This window comes from Ixodes scapularis, unplaced genomic scaffold (assembly GCF_016920785.2).
Source record: "Ixodes scapularis isolate PalLabHiFi unplaced genomic scaffold, ASM1692078v2 PGA_scaffold4__175_contigs__length_147842914, whole genome shotgun sequence".
Classification (NCBI taxonomy): domain Eukaryota; kingdom Metazoa; phylum Arthropoda; class Arachnida; order Ixodida; family Ixodidae; genus Ixodes; species Ixodes scapularis.
In genome coordinates, this window is record NW_024609879.1 from 61,442,553 (window position 1) to 61,460,210 (window position 17,658).

Below are 17,658 nucleotides of genomic sequence, written 5' to 3' on the forward strand. Positions count from 1 at the left end.
TCTCTCGTCCTAAAAAATTTTAAGAAATCTCGTCTCTCTCAGTCGTACTCGGTTGCAAGACTGTGAACGGGCCTTAAGGCTCCAGGGTCCGGATACGTCCGATGCACCTTTAGGCTCCTTGTTCCGGATACGCCCGACATACTTTTAGAGTCCTTGTTCCGGATACGTCCAATGTACTATCGGGGAAAAATGAAATGCGAACAGAGGAGTGCGTGGCTCGCGGTACAGGCTGCGCCGCCTGCAGTGAACCTAGGGGAGAGGGTGCGTGGCCTACTTAGATGTGTCCACGCCCCTCGACAGGCGTTCCCCCAGCTTCGGCAGTGCGCCTCTCGGTGCGCTGGAAGCTGTCACCGCTATCTTTGTCTGCTCGGTGAGTGCGGCGAGCTTCTTTGCACCGCACGCGCTGAGCCAGCAAAGATAGTGGTGATAGCTTTCAGCGCACGAAGAGGCGCACTGCTGAAGCTTGGGGAGCGCAGAGGGAGAGGCGTGAACACGTCGAGGTAGGCCACGCACCCTCGCTCCTAGGCTCAATTCAAGGCGGCGCAGCCTGTACCGCGAGCCACGCACTCCTCTGTTCGCGTTTCATTTTTCCCCGATAGTACCTTTAGACTCCTCGTTCCGGGTACGTCCGACACGTAGCTTTAGACACAGCGTTAAAAGTATTGCTACGTCTCGCGCGTCAATCAGGTTGAAAACACGGTAGGTACCGGGAACCTGAGCACCGGTATTAACGTGTCGGAACGCTTAAACGCCTGTCACCCGTCATACCTAAGTAACTGAAAAAGAACAGTGATCATATCCCACTCGTCTGCGTCCTAATAGGCGCCCAACTCGGTTAGAAAATCTCGGCGCACCTCCCGCACTTGGTAGCTACGACCGGATAGTAGCTCAATATCGTAACGTGATAAGCGAAGCACTTTCACGTAGCCGAATTGAGGTAAGAGATCTTCACTATCTTCAGTTTTAATTTAACGTTTCGAATAACCATGTTCCTTGCACACGACGCAGATGCTATCTCGAGCTCCGAGGCCTGTACGCGCGGAATGCCCAACCATTCGGCTTCTTGAGACTGTAGTTCCATACCACGGTGTAGATGTTATTTTACAACGCCTACACACATGTAGATGTTACATGCTCACTGCATTCGCGGTACACGGATCTACTTACCCATCTCTGAGGGCTGTAGGTGCGACGACGAAGATAACAGCGGGGAAAGGCGTCATCAAAACTTAGAACGCAAGGAAAAAATCGACGGAGAACCATTACAACATGGCGCCGGAATGTTTGTAAACATACTCTCGTTACCGTGCTCTGGTTCCCCGGTTTCGAAACAAAATTGCGTTTAGCATATTTAAAATTATTTTCGCAACGTAGATAGCTTGATCAATTGAGTATATATATTCCCATTTTTTCTTTAAGTTAAATTGAGAGCTTAATGACTTCGCAATGAAGCACACTCTTATACTCTCGCAGATCAGCGTAGGTTTGCTTCACCGAAAGACACCGCTGTATTGCAGGGAAAGGTGCTCGCTGGCATTGGCACAGGTGAAAATGTCCTGTCCAAATTCCCCTTCCGACAATACAGTACATATGCACTGTTAAGGTATTGGTTGTGGGGGTGGCTTGTCTGTGGCCACGAAGGCACACAGAGTCAGTTAAAAATGATTATTATAAAATAAAAATACTGGAAAGCAGCCTCAGACACAAGGATGAAGTAAAGGCACTAACACAACAAAACAATGGATGACCTTCAAGTGTAGTTTATTTTATGAAAAGGAAGCATTTTAGTCTTATTACATTAACACAAACACCCATGCCAACCAGGCAGCTGGCAATCAGAGGGATAAAGCCTTACAATGAAGCAGTGCTAAACTCCAATTTATGAATAAAGATTTTTTTTTTTCACTTTGTTTTGTAAGAGAGGTTGTTTTCCACCATGATTAGTTTCGCTCTTACCAACTATCCCAATCTACCACCCTACTTCAGCTCATTATGGGGGGCTAGTTACACTTGAAAAATCTGCAATGGCAAGAGGAATGCTAGCGAGTTCATTTCATTGCCAGAAAATTGATGGCGTTGTCTCACATGGTAAGAACAATGCACGCTCATGAATGACCTGTGTGAGACCATCAAAGTGCAGGCAGTGACTCTACTTGATATTCTGGGGACTGAACACAACTGCCTCAGGCTACTCTTAGAGAGAACCATAGCGGTGGTCAAGGAACCGGTACAGCAACACAAGCCCAGTTTACCTATGATATGTAGGTCTTCCATTCCCTTTGTAACAATATACAGGACACCAGATTGTGGGTTAGTACTTGAATTTCAGCATCGAAATACACGTGAAAATATATTCCTGGTCTCACAACATTCAAGGGAATAATGTATCTCGTTACATTTTCAACTGGGCTTGCCATGTCATCGTCCCAACTACCGAAATAGTTATCTTCTCCAAATGCTTCATCAGCTTGCACAAGCAGCAGACACCAGTTGAGAACAAGCTAAAAGATCATGAGGAGATACTTTGTAAAATGGCAGGACGGCGGCTTCTGTGATACTACAAAGCCAGTTTCCTTTAGACAATATAACATAAGATTATCATATCAACCAAGTATGCCTCCACGGTGTAGCCCTCGAGCTCGGTCGGGGATGCCAAGCTTCTTTGCTTTGCACTACGCGCTCGCACAAAACTCCACCGCTTCACCCGACATGCTTGCATGAAGCTTCACACTTTACACGACAGCACTATGGCAAAGCATCTTAATTTTTGCGGGAGGTGGGGGGGGGGGGGGAGGCTCAATATTTTGCAGACCTATTTTCAGACTTCGAAAATATTCAAAATTACCGAATAGTCCTATTCGATTCAAAGTATGAATCGATTACGGCATTATTCGCTTCAATATTTAAAAGTTATGAATATTTGCACAACCGTTGTCTTCAGCATCATTTACAATTTACAAGGAAGCTGCTATCATGTCTACCTTTCACGGGATCTTCCAAATCTTTTGTTCAAATCGTGATTATAAACTTTTGGACTTCGACCCAACGGAAACTATCCATGTGCACACTCCGCAAGGACAATTCACTGAGGCGGTCATTGGCCATCATTGATCGAAGTCTGTGTTATGTCAATCTGGGCCTACAGAGAGATTGTTCACCCCTGCAGTTTGTAAACATAAAAAAATAAAAATCTAGAATCGGTACATGAACACCTAGAAATGAGCCTTGAAGCTTTTCTGAGACTACAGTTTTGGAATGTTTCTTACAGAAGCCTTCCTTTTCGGAAAATAAAAGGAACTGTTCTAGTTCATCGGGGAAATCGTCCGACAGACCAGATTTATCCATTGCCTGGAATCACCACTGTTTCAACGAAAGTGTGCCGCAGTCGGCAATAAAAAGTAAACTGTAGGCAGACTTTGCTGTAAGCAGTGAAACGAATTTTAAGTGAATGCGGAAGGTTGTCAATCATGCCAATATTGGTATCACAGTGCAAGTTCAGTGAGACATCTTGAGGGTGAAGGTTGCCATTTGTGCCGATCGGTTTGCTTTCTTATGATTGTTGCTTTGTACGTAGTTCCCAATGTTTCCTTCGCTGCCTGTTTCATTTCACTGAATCTTTTCCTTAGACCGGATACATAATCACTCAATGATTTCGTCAGGTTTACAGCTTCATTCAATGTGAGCGTCTGATTATGTAGCGTTCTGATGGCATTGAAGCATTGCAACACTCTATCCCTGAATTAAGCTACGACTGTTGCAGTCATACCCACAGTCTTCAACCATAACCCATGTCTCTGCTAGTTCTTCCTAACCTTCAGACCCTCAAGGCAACCCTAATTTCTTGAGCGAACAGAGCTTCATAGCATCCGCTCGGGCTGACCACCACGAGTCTTGGAGTCGTATGGGCATGAATACCGTATCACTGTTTCAAATCAAGCCTGCAGAATATTCCGGCGAAGGGTAGACGCAGAAAAAAAAATTATGTACGCTGTACGCAACGGTTAACACAGACCACTGTGCGTGTTCTGTGTCGAGTGCTCTCGTGCCAACGCCAGCTGCCATTGATTCAGCAATGGCCAGCGGTTGTGATCAACCTGGCCGTGTTCCGAAATTTACCCAATCTCACTCTAGAGTAACAGTTTCATACCTTGGTGTTCGAAAACCTTTTTGCGTCTGGCGTTGCTCAGCTTGAAATGTCACGTGATATGACCCGCAGGAGTAGCTGGGATCCAGTCAAGTAAGGTTTGGAACACGCCCCCTGTCAGGGGGGATACCCTCACAGAGGGCCCTATTCATTTGAGCAGTTAAATATGGGTAATCTGGCCCTGCCCCTGGGCGACAAGAGCAACATGGTGAAATGCTGGCCTGTTACATGGAGGCCCCAATTGTATTGCCGGATAATGCATTATCCGACACCTTGACTCAACCTTTACAAACAAGTGTTCTCGAATCTTCTGGTGACAAGGAATCCTAGCAACCTTCAAAAGGTGCTATGGAACCCACCTTTCCCTTGCGCCCCTTCCACACTCCTTGATACTGCAGCATTCATGCTGCACCAGGCACGTCATGCTTTACCGCTTTGCACCATCGTGCTCACAAAAGTTTCAGTGCTTTGCTCCGCCACGCATGCATCACGCTTCACCGCTATACACCGGTGCGTTGCGGCAGTGTATAGCAGTGAAGAAATACTTTGAAAATATTTGAAGTTGCCGAATACTCCTCACCAATTCAAAGTGCGAGTAGAATATGGCGTCATTCGCTTCAATATTCTGAATTTTAGAATATTTGTACAACCCTAAAATATGTCGTAAAGTAACGCTCAGGCACCCTCTACAAATCCGGAGATCATCGCAAAAAAGTGGGAGATGGGCACTTGATATGCTATCAATGTTATCTATATTTCCACTGTCCATATTTTTTTAGATGTTACAACATTCAGGGGTGGGCGCTTAATGTGGAATCGGCAGATGCTCGGTATTTCATGGTATACATAGCATTTGAGTACAAATATACAGTTCCTCACTTTCCCATAAAAAAAAATGAAATATATATTTGGGTGCTTGCGGAATCCAAAAGATCAGCCTATGGAACCCAGTTTGGGAACCCCGGGTATGTAATCTGCACCAGTCTGTAAAGAGCTTCTCAAAGCAATTTTTAAGAAAATAAAACTGAACCATCTAGAATGGCCTAAGCTGAAAAAGGCTTCCAAATATTCTGTTTGTAGCATTCATAATTAGGCACTGAACTTTTCGCTTGATGCTTTGATTGACTTTGTTTCTTCTTATGGGAAAAAGTGCACATCAACAATGACACTCAGCGACATGGTTCGCAAGCTACCCAACCAATGGTGTGCAAGCTTCCCTATCAGGGACATCGCCAAGGGAAGGCGAGAAGTGGCGGGCGCCTCCCCTAAAATTTCTTCTGCCACCTCAAGATGAAGCCGCTTTGTAAACAAATAATGGCCTATGACGTCGGCTTGAAAACCCAGTGGAACGAGTGTCCAGACATTAGAGCCGTTCATACCTTTTATTATTATTATTATTTTTTTTCTATTAACTTCGAGCTACTGCAAGTCGTACCGTGGGCGAGTAAGCTATCTAGCGCCTTAGAAAAAGCAGCTCCCCTTTGTGACGCCTGCTGGCTTTTCTCTCCGCATTCCGCTGTGTGGCGCTTATCTTCAGCGGAGACCGGAGACGTGAACGAAGGGGAGCTTAGTTAAAGTCGAGGTCATGAGGAATTCCGGACTGTCTAAGAAAAAGAAGCAAAACCTGGTTGTGAGTCATGAGCACAGGGGGCAGAGGTCAATGCTGTAATAACCCCCCCCCCCCCCCCGCCCCTTCCTTCTCGTGTCTCCTCATTTCCCTTTTCAATGAGCACACTGCATAAGCTATAAGCTATCTTCGATAAGCCCGTGGGCGACAGCACCTCAGAGCAACCCCCCCCCCCCAATTTGGTTGGCCTCCCCACTGCCCCCCCCCCCCCCCCCCCCCCCCCCGTTCTGAAGATCCTGGCGCCATCCCTGCCCCCTATAGTTAAAATGGTATTAAAACAGCACAAAAGAAAAAAAAAACGAAGAGAACACAGACACAGCACTCACAACTGAAAATTTTTCTTCTGCATGGTACAGTAAGTAAACATAAAAAGAAGCAGATAGATACCATTTCAAAATGACCAACCAACTAGCCCAACTACACAATTTGTTGCAGCCCTTCTATGGCCCTGAATTCGTTCCTTACCATGAGAAAAGTGATGATGTTTCAAGCATCTCTGCAGATCCCTTTATTTCTAAAGCCATTTGGCATATACCACAAAATCCTGAGGTATGTACTTCCCAGTCAGCAACATTCACTTGTATCCCGCCACAGCTCACTAGCTGCATTTGTGCCAAGGCCATCACTGATCCCAACACTACTATTACTAGAAGTGGGCTATCTTTCAGAGTTTAAAAAAATAAAGCAAATCAAGCCAAAAATAGGAGTGGGCTACCTTTTGAGATTTTACAGTAGAGCATTATGACACATCAAAATGCAGGCACTGAGATGCTCTTTAGAAATAAACAAACTGAATTAATGCATCAGAAAGGTTCTTGTAGGAAAGCTCTTCACTCTAGCTCATATTGGCTGGGATTGCACATAGGGGAAAAGGGACACTAACTGCCAAATTCACAAACCTTTATTCCAATGGAGGCAATCCCCCCCCCCCCCCCCCCCACTTCTTCAAGGAAGGCACAAGGGACGGCACTGGCCAATCACGAGGACGGCTAAACAGCCTAGGCCGGCTATCCGTCGTCGCGACTGGCCAGCACCGGCCCTCGCACCTTCTTTGAGGAAGTGGAGGGGCGCCTCAATTGGAATGAGGTTTGTGAATTCGGCGGTAACTTAGCTAGCGCTAGGGTCCGGCAAATTGGAGACGTACACCTGCCCACTGGCCACAGGCTCCACCTGTGGACTTTGAAACGTCAGAATGGGGCACACCACCCACCAAGGATAGAATTACCATAAAGTTTTGCGAGTGCCTTGCAGAGCGCAAATGCAAGGCGCTGGATGCCGCTGACACGGCACACGTTGTACTGGTCGGTAGCCAGCTTGTCGAGGTTGACAATGTTGCCTCGGTTGAGGAACAGGTGCTGAAACATCAGCAAATGAATTAATTAATAGCATAAAACAAAGCTGGGTTGTGACCACTCCTTGGAACCACACAGGACAGACGTGTCTAACTTGGAAGCAGTCGATAAACTTTATAGGTTTAGGTAGGGGTCAGTATTTTAGACCTAATTGTGCAGCTATTTTTTTGTGTGTGGATGTGTGCGTGCAGGGGGTGGGGGTTGTTAACTCATTGCAAATGTTTTATGGGGCTGGTTGCTCATTATTGGGGCCCACCTTCGTTTAGTCAGGGGAGGATCTAACTGTAAACACAGACATTAAGGTGCAGTACTTGGGCTCGCCTTCCGAGTTAAATTTCTGTTTTCCTTCGGTACCGGTTCTCGTGTGCCGAGTTCACTGGGATTTTAAGAAGTGATTTGGATAGTTTCTTATCAAAAATGTTTCAGAACTTCCCAATGCATAGAGGCAGTTTCAAACTCTGTCAGGGTTTAAAACTGCCTTCTATACATGTTACTTTCACAAATGGTATACTCTTTTTTAATCTATCTTGTTATATTCCTGACATAATTACCTATTTTTTGGATTTTCAAACTTTCAAGGAACTTACTGTCTACAACTGTATCCATCGCTGAGTGCTTATAAAAGAACAGGTGTAATAGAATACATTTCACTGAAAAAGAAAAAAGATAAATTTTCTGGTGTATATTAACTGATAAAAACCAAATATTGGATTTCGAAATAAAAACCGATAAATGTATGCCGAATTCGAAAAAAAATAAAAACCGAAAACGCTATCTTGTTTACTGTTTTCGAAGTTAATTTTTTTTGCTCAAATTTGGGGGTACAGTCGAACCTCGATATAACGAACTTCAATGTAACGAAATCCTCGATTTAACGAAGTATTTTATTTTTCACAATTTCTTGCCCATAGACCCCATGTATTTTTAGTCCCTATATAACGAAGTCTATTTTGCTGCTATTTCAATATAACGAAGCGCCATTGCCATAGAAGGCAATAAATAAATCAACTCTAAAAAACAACATCGCAAAAAAATTGTGGTTAAAAAAAAAAATTATGCGCAAACGCGAGCGCTTGATAGGTTACTTCACGGGGACAGGCCTTCCAACGTTCCTAGGCTGCCCGAGGATGCGGCGCCGGTAGCGCCGGCGAGGCATGCGGCATTTTGGATTCCGCGGGGCTGGCCCATGGCTGGCCAGAAAATGCCGAGCAAAAAGTTAACACGGCATAACAGCATCACCACTGACATTCACTGATCATCATAGTTTACTGTACCGCGGGTAGCGCGGGAGCCAACTTCAGCGGGGGAGCGACGTGATGGCGCGACCGCGCGATAGGGAGGCTACCGCGGCGCCGCGCGACCGCACGGGCAGTGCCATCTAGGAGAAGACCGAAAAGACCGATTATCGTCTTGCGAGCGTGATCTCAGCGTGATGTAAAGCAAAGGCGCAAGCACACTGTGGGCGCAAGGGGGCAAGTAAACTGTGCGGTCAAGAGTGCTGTGTAGGTTGGAAACATTGGCACCGCCTAAACTAAACGGCTTTATTTTTTAACCGGGCGGTTCACTCACGTGCTCGCTGCCATAAGGAAACGTAAAGTTCTTTCTTTGGATGAGAAAGCAAACGTTTTGGACGCCATCCTGAAGAAACTGCCGAGATCACGAGCACTCGGGAAGTGCTCGACGCAATGGACGTACTGAGGAGGTACACGGCGTCGCATGGGCAGCAAGATGCCGTGCAAGCGCTCTGGGCGCTCGAACGCCGTATGACGCCGCCGACGCCGCTGCTACTGTCGGACAAGGCCAAGCAAAACTCGCGGACTACTTTGCCCCTAAATAAATGTCATTTTCGGTGAGTTTTCATACCCGTAAAATGTTTCGGAATTTTTTTTTTTCGCATGCTAAAGCCAAATTTCGATTTAGCAAATTTTCAATGTAACGAAGTAAATTGCGAATTTTACCGACTTCGTTACATCGAGGTTCAACTGTATTTCTTTTTCGGTGTCTAGTTTTTCCCACAGATTCTGTGTTTTTGTGTAAATTGGTTGAAGTCATAACCAATTTACACACAAAAAAAAACAAAAAAAACGAATCTGCACAAAAAGTTACTCCCCCCCCCCCCCAAAAAAAAAAACAATTCGAGAAAAAAAAATGCCCAGAAAACACAGAACCCAAGTTATCGGTAGGTTGTCACTTTCCAGTTTTAACCTAAAAATACTGAGAAACATCCGCCGATGACGAAAATGCAAAATCGGTTATAACAGAAAAACAGTTTTTGGGGACGATTTGGCGCTAGGTGATTATTATTTTGGTTGAAATCCCCGAATTCTAGGCATTTGCTGAGCCTGTTTTGCTACTAAGAATTAAGCAAATTGGGATCTCCAATCAGTGGGATCGCTGACCTTGGAGGACAAGGGCCCGAGAGGTCAGTCAGACGGTTACTACCAACAGTCACAACGCCCTTGTTGATTCATGTCAGAGGACGGCAGATAAGGAAGCAACTTGTCCCAAACCAATTTTTTTTTCACCGATCATCTCTGTTTTAGCATCTACATGAGACAACAAGTCGAAAGCAGGGTTGTGCAGTATCGCAATACAAATGTATTGCAATAGTATTTCAGAAATACATTTAGTGTCTGCAGTTCTGTATTGCAACACTTTTTTTTTTTACCAGTATCTGTATTTCTGTATCGAAATGCATTTGGGATGTTTCTCGGTACCGCAATACAATCAAGATGGGATGTATTTCGTTACATTTCTTGAGAAATAACCCCCACCTCTGGATAAAAAAGATGACAACTTTTTTGTTTTGCTAGAGAAGGCCAGAGGGCATTATGAGGGGTATGTTGTGCCTTTGCTATCATGCGAACCTAGGTTTGACCGGAACTATTTGTGTCGGATCTTAGCAACCCCTTTCTCTATTCTGCAAAACTGAAGAATGTTTTCCACCATGCCTCTGCCCCCCCCCCCCAAAAAAAAAAAAATCTGGACGTCTTCTTTTTTTTTTTTTTTAAGGGGACCTTGGGGCATTGTTACTATGCTGACCAAGGTACATTCGAATTCCCAGAAATAAATATTTGTCTATGCGACCTCTTCTCTATTCTGCGAAGATAAGAAATGTGCTGTGAGTGGCACATTTCTTAATGAAAAAATGTGGTTCCCAGCTGTGAAAGCAATGTTTCTTTGATTTAATATGAACCTGTATTCCTCAACAACTGTTGAGCAGCTATTTTTTTTTTCTTTTGCCAACATGACGTTGCGTTTGAATGGGCAACGGCTCACAGGTGGGCTATTTGAGAAGCTCCTGCTCTTCAAGTGTAACTGAGTTTAGCACTTGCATGTTTTTCTTTTGTATCGCTTCAGTGTAAAATAACAGACAAAGCAAGAATGATTTTTATTGCACCTCCCAACTAAATTGTTGCCTATGATATGACAGTTCGCACCTCAAGCAAATTGGAAAAATGTATTTCAATATCTGTATTTCTGCCATCCCTAAGAGGTATTCCTGCATTTGTATTTACAAATATGTTTTGCTCCTTGTTAAAATGTATTTCCGATGCATATCACAATACAGTTTTACATTTATATTTTAGTATCACTATTTTAGCTATTTTTATGTACCCCAGCATTTGTATTTCCGAGTGCATTAAGTATTTTGACCCAACCCTGGTCGAAAGACACCAATGTTTGAAAAATAAATAAACAATGAAAAACATCCGCCGATTTTTCTCATAAACAAACACCGGGGGATATACGGCCTAGTTATAGGTTATTTATATTTACTAAGGAAAATTCATTTTGGGTGTGTTTGTGGCATAAAAATACAATCAAAACCCAATGTAGCTCCTTAATGTTTTCAATTAATCAATAAACTAAAAACAAAAAATAAAGCCTTTTTTTTTTTTTTTGCTTTAGATGATTGGAGACTGTTGTGAAGAGGCCACCAAGGCTTTGGTACCTTGCGGACCAGGATCTGATCAGAGCATTTTGTCTTTGTCCATGAGGACCCTCAGGGTGTAATTAATTGATCATGTAACCTCTTAACGGCTTATGATAAGCTCAGCTTGCGATGAGTTATGTGCCATTTTGTGGTTTATGACGCGTGCACCTCATCATGTACTGCTTTGTGCCTTTTGCAAGGTTTGCAACAAGGTCAGTGAATAAAAACAGTGTGAATTATCTTTATGATAGAATAATAAATAAAAGAAACTGTTTCGTATAAGGTCTGCTTAAAAAATGTAAAGCATTATAAGATTAATCAACAGGCGATGCTATTTTCTATTTTAAAAGAATAACAAATGTTTTCCTTGAAACTTCATCTAGATTCTGAACATCTAAAGGCCCGTTCACACTCTTGCGACTGCTTGCGACCTCTTAAACCTGGGTTCCTTAAAACTTCTTAAACCAGAGAACACACTGGCGCCATCTATTGGGAAGCAGCGTAAACTCGGCGGTCCGGCATATTTTTTTTTATTTCTCGCGCAATATCCTTTCTTTTTTGGCTAGAAAAACTTTTGTCAATGTTATAAACGAGCCTTTCTATGGGTATTACGCACATTTGACCTCGGAAATCCCGCAAAACCTTCGCTTTTGTGAAATGCAGTTCTAGGGTCACCGCATAGGTGGCGCCACAATGTCAGTGTGTTCCCTCGTTCTAGAAACATTTAAGAAGTTGTAAGAGATCTCGTCTCTCTCAGTCGTACTCGGTCGCAAGAGTGTGAACGGGCCTTAAGGCACTGCAAGCACAAGCTTTACAGGTGTGCTCTGCACTTTCGTGCCATATCGATGGATGGGAGCAGAGTTTATGCTTTCAAATACTATCAATAGATAAGAGAACAGCGATTCCTTCCTTTGTGACGTCACTAGATCATTACTGAAAAGGCGACCTCACCAAATCAGAGCATGAAGGCACCTCAAGATAATTTAGGAGGACCAAAAACTGATGTGGAGATGAAGTTGGCATTAACAATTGTGCAAGCTGGTTGACCATAGTAAAAGAAGCAATGCGTAAAGCATGGACAAAGATTAGAAGACAAATAAACCACAGAACACCATTTTTATCGGCACCTGTCGAGAGCATATTTACAGCCGCTAACATAAAGCTCCACGGCCCTCCGCCCAAATCGACAGGTGCTAACTGATTGAACATCATTCACTTGAAAAGCTCATCCACAAATGCAAGTGAGTTTAGCAATTGTTCTTTTGGTCTGTGTTGCTTGCATACTATATGTAAAAAGTAATATACATGGCTGGAGTGATCTTTCTTGATATCGTTAACACCTGGTTGTCAATAACACAGAAGACGACATTTACAATATCTCAAAGTATGTATAACGTGATACCAATAGCGGAGCTAGCTGTAGAATTCTCTGGAAAGAGTGGCACCTGCACAAGGCAAGCTTGAAGGTTCTGTCAAACTACTACATTAGTGATGGGTGTTGCCTTGTAGAATCGAAAGGTGCAGCTTTGTTTTTGCAAAGCATTAGCAATCTGTGTCAGGACGCATATGGCCGAAAGCAATGTTTGGTGCTTCTGTTGGGAGATGGAGCAACGTGCTGCCATTAGAAAAAACCGTGATGGCGAGTCCGACGAGGCTGAAGATAATCTTGCTGTAACACAGCTTTCTTCTAATATTTTCACGGACGTCGCTGAGTGAGCGCGTACGTGGCCAAATGGTTACTGCACTTGATTGTAGCGCAGAAGATTTGGGTTTGATTCCAGGCAGCGGAATGTTCTTTTATTTATTCTTTCTACTTGGCGTTCTCGCAAATTCGAGAAATTGCTTGTCTGGCCGAGCTATGAATAATCTACGCACCAAAATGTCTAGGCTAAATGTTCCAGAGACCCACGCAGCTACAAAAGGGACTCCGCATGGCGAGCGAAGTCAGACTCTTCCCAGCGCTCAATCCTGCTGTTTTGACGCCTGCGACGCTAGCCTTTCTCTATTTTGTTTTGGGCACAAGTTCGCCCCATTAAACATTTAGTTTCTTCAGTTATTCGCCGCCTCACCATTTGTTATTCGTGACAATATAGCCATGCACGCAGAGATGAAAGCCACAACAGAAAAACGCAATTGGGGTCGAGACACCCTGCCGTAGACCCGTTGCTCAACAGTGCGGTCTACTTTCCGTGATGTGCTCTGCCATCTCTCAACATGAGAACGAAACACAACCCTCAGCTGTGAACATCAGCATTCATAACTGAAAATCTTGCATATATTCTTCCGATTTTTCGCACAAACAAATTAGTGCCTTTAACTTTCACATGGTAACATCCACCACTGCAATACACCTGTGACAAAATATGAAGCTTGCTACACCCGGACTATAATTTTTTGCTTCATTTTATAGCAAACCCCGCTACTGTGGCAACCTACATTTTAATATCTGTTTTGTTTCATCGACAGACATCTCATCGACAACTTTTAGTCAAACGACATATTGACATACATTTCGTCGACACCAGGGGCGGATGCAGGAATTTCCTGAGGGGGGGGTCAGGTGTCGGTCAGCGTACCATATGTTTAGGGACCCCCTCCCCCTCTCCTTCGTTTTACGCCCTAAAATTTACACAAGCAGAAATCAAGAGGGGGGTCAGGACATCCGGAACCCCCCTCTATATCCGCCCCTGGTCGACACTGACATGCCATCGACAATCGTTACGCTAACTGTACGATGTTGTGATGTTTCGTTGTGTGTGTCACTGGGGCATGCATTAACTTACCCGGCCCACCCGTCTACATCATTTGCAGCGACCGTCTGTGGCGGCTCACTACAGAAATATTAACACACCAGGCCTGTCGTAGCCGTTGTTCAGGTATAACAAGAACAGTTTATTGCGGGTTAAAGGCAACACGTGCAGTCGCGACATACAGCCATGTCCTCGCATGGTTGCGCCGTTCTCCCCCGTCCGCTGGCCTCCCGGAGCGAGAGTACTCCGCGCATAGGCGCGTCGCGGCGCTGCAGTCGGCGGTCGCTCGCAATGCCACTCACGATACCCCCCTTTCTTAGGATTAGGGAGCCGAGAAGTCCAACCTGTCCGGTGGTCTGCTTGGTCATTCGCTCCTAGTGACCGCCGTTGGCTGCATGTGAGTCCCGGTGCGTCGTGTTAGTCCTGTCGATGTGCTTACAATGTAGGACCTTGGTTGGGCTGCTGGCCGTGTCACTGTACCGCAGGATGCCGGACCACTCCGTTGCTTTTTCCACCTTCTTGATGACTCCCATTTCATTCATCCTTTCCAATTCATTCTCCACTTGTGAGAGCAGTGGAAGAGGAACTCGCCTTGGGTATGTAACGGCATAGGGCTTGGCGTCATCCTCACGACAAGGCCCACCCACTGATCTCCACTAGAGAGGGCTGGATGTATGCGCATTGAGCAAACAAGTATGAAGCCACCGGAGGTGAGCGGCTTGTCCCGGAAGTGAGTGCTTGGCAGGCTTTGTAACCCTTCCGAGTGCTGGTTCGAAAAGCGTCGAGGGCGCTGGATTTTCGCTTGTTCCCTCAAGAGAGCCTGCTTGTTGCGCAGTAAGAGTGCATGTGGACCCGAGAAGTATCATGGGAAGCCATTTAATGTAAACATTTTGAGATTCTAGTTGATCAAGTTATGAATATGTCTCAAGTTCAAATGCCTCATTCTCGGGATTTAATCCAGAACGGGAGTATTAAAACCCAATCAAAGAAACAAAAAAGCATGGTCCAAAATATCGACTGAATGCACTAGGAAGCTTCCGGGACAAGAATCGAACTTCCCGTGGCTTCACTTGCGCCAGGCTCGGAGAGCAGCTAAGCGCCATCCAGCCCCCTTTAGTAGAGATCAGTGGGCCCACCCACTCAAGCTGCTTCGCAGAAACATTCTGCGGGGAGTCACTACAGAAAAAAAGCTTATCTGAGCTGTCGATGTAACAAACTGTCGATGAAACGAACTGTCAATGAAACGTCGTTCAATGAGCTGACTGCCCCCCATATTTCAGTATCAGGATTTCTCCTTCAAACAAAACATATATAAAGATACTTGTCAGCCATTTTTTAGTCATATATATTTGAGTTGTTTTGCAATGCTCCTTTTATAAATGTATTTTAGTATCAGTACTTTAGCAGTCACTGCTGTGTATTCCAGTATTTGTCATTTCAAATGCTTTTTAGGTTATATCCGCCCAACCTTGTCACTCTCAATGAACAGCATTCCAGAGGTATCATGAATACCTGGCTACCAATAACACGGAAGATGACATCTCGTCACAAGGGGCATGTCACATGTAACTCAAAAGGACAGTGCACCAGGGGTGAAAGTTCCATGTACTTACGTCGGTCGACATTCACGATGGTAACGCCGAGGGCAACACCTTTTTGTACTAGTAGGCGGTTCAGGGACAGCCTCTCATCCTCCCTGGCCTGCCCGAAAGGCCCACCTCGTGGCACCAACTTGAATACGAGCACGTAGCTCGTCAAGCCTTTCAGGGTGGTCACAAGCTCCTGAAAAGTGGAAAGGACATTGACCTATGCAGAGGACAAAGCAAAACTACCGTAAAATCCCGTAAGGATGTCCAACCAAAATGAAGAGATAAATTGGGGAAAACATGGGGTGGGCTATCTTTGGGAATGCGACAGCAAAAATTTATTTTAAAAAAACGCGATAAGCAACTGGGCTGTCCGCTACAAACCACATAAAACGGGAACTGATACCGCGGATTGCGGACACGGCATATTTGCGTTTTATGATGCGATGAACACGCAAGACTCTGCTACGACATCCTGTGTCATGGTAAAAGGGGTTGAGGACGCAGCAGATTCGCTTGGCCGTGTTTTCACGATTCTAACGCGCAGGCTGATTTAGCTTTCAGATATTGGCCGGTTCTACCGCGCAGGTAAAATAATGAAGATTGAACACATACCTTACAGACGGGTTTTATGAAACGAACGCCAACAAAAAATAAATGCCGTGTACTAGTCGCCGTTGTCAGAGTGCGACGATGTTTCTTCGCTGTCCACAGAGGTGAATGCGCGTCGTCGGCTTTGGGAGGTTCGTCTTCCGAGCACCGCTTTGCGAGCTCGTCGGGTCGCTGGGATTGCGAGGCCACGCAGTGCTACTCCGTCCGTTTTGCCATTACTCCCGTTGAAACAGTTCAAACCTGTGGTGCCTGTGGTTCAAACCTGTGGTTCAAACAGTTCAAACACGCCGCTCCGGCAACCTGAGAACCGTTGAAAACAGCGAGGCCAGGGTGGCGCCAGTGGGCAAGTCAATCATGATATAGGATAGTCGAGAAATAAACCAGTTAGCTGAGTTTAAGACGTCCCTTTTTGTGTCTGATCCTTCTACTAAAAAGTCTCCAACTTCTTCGACCACAGTCTCAGGTGTTATATGACATGATTATCATCATCATCACCACTACGCGAACGGATTCCCTACGAGCGGTTTTCCCTACGCTGGCGTTGTCCCCAGATCTAGGCACGGGCAGATCTCTGGATAGGCGCTCGCCGTTTTGCCGGCCGTGTGCGTTTGAATGCCTGTGATCACGGCCCAGTGTTGCCAGGTCTACTGATTTATCAGTAGATCTACTGATTTCGTTTCGGGTCTACTGATTCACTGAAAAAAAAGAAAATCTACTGACTTTTTTTCTTTAGTAAACATATCAAAATTTATTATTTGGCCCCTTCAGTTCCCAGGGTCGCCCATCAAAGGAAATTCATATTCTCCCAGCATTAAAAACTAAGCACTGGCTAAATGGCCCAGAAGCACGCCCTATTCGAGTGACTTAGCCGTATATTCATCTATCTATTCACCCAGAGCAGGTTCGACGGCAATCCGACGGTGACAGGAGTCAGAGCCTTATATGGGGAGAGTTTGGCTAGTCTACGATCTCGCCGCCGTAACGTCGCTCTCCCGAGTGAGCCAATCAGCCTGCGTCGCAGAGCGAGAGGCGTGTGCGCATGAACTCTCGGCTGCGCCCACCCAGCTGAGCGGAGAGGGCCGCCATTCTCATTCATTCGCCCGGCGGAATGCATGGGATCGACATCTAAATTTCGGTTCTTTACTTTTATCAGGCAGGTTCTGGAAATAAAATTATATAATATGTTATTCCTCGGTGGCTTAAAAAGCTAACGAATTAAGTTTCTCCACGTTTGAACGCAAACTTTGAGACAGGCGAAAAAGAAAAAAAAGCCCGTGGCAGACGACGCGTAGCCTCAACAGTGCTCCGCGCCAACAGCGTTGCGTCAAAAACCTTCCACAGCCCAGTAAGGAAAGATGGCAGCTTGCAGAAAACTTACATTGGACATGTACGCGCGCTCCATAGGGGCGCACTTGCCGGAACGTCTTGTTTTGGTTTCGTTTCAATAACGGCGACAGGCGGATGTCGCACTGTCGCTCTCATCTGTTGATCCCAAAAGTGGCTCAGTCTCGATTTCAAAGAATAATCCTCGAAATCGCAACAGTAGTCAATGCTGATAAAAAAAAAAAAAAAAAAACATTCACGGTGCTATTGTTACTTTGTCCTCCATAAAAAAAATTACTCATGAAATGGTCTTTTTTTTCATTTTTA

At 45.1% G+C, this 17,658-nt stretch overlaps 1 protein-coding gene across 1 annotated transcript; it reads right to left on the reverse strand.

Moving 5' to 3' along the window:
* Nucleotides 1-7,037: 7,037 nt before the first annotated feature.
* On the reverse strand, nucleotides 7,038-16,364 carry LOC120847391 (the record flags this gene model as incomplete). The annotated part of the gene is made up of 5 exons (XM_042293576.1): nucleotides 16,309-16,364; nucleotides 16,012-16,090; nucleotides 15,424-15,592; nucleotides 7,711-7,773; nucleotides 7,038-7,126 (listed from the first exon to the last, which is right to left on the reverse strand). Coding segments are annotated over exons 1-5 (456 nt in total), but the record flags the coding sequence as incomplete, so codon positions are not given.
* Nucleotides 16,365-17,658: the final 1,294 nt, after the last annotated feature.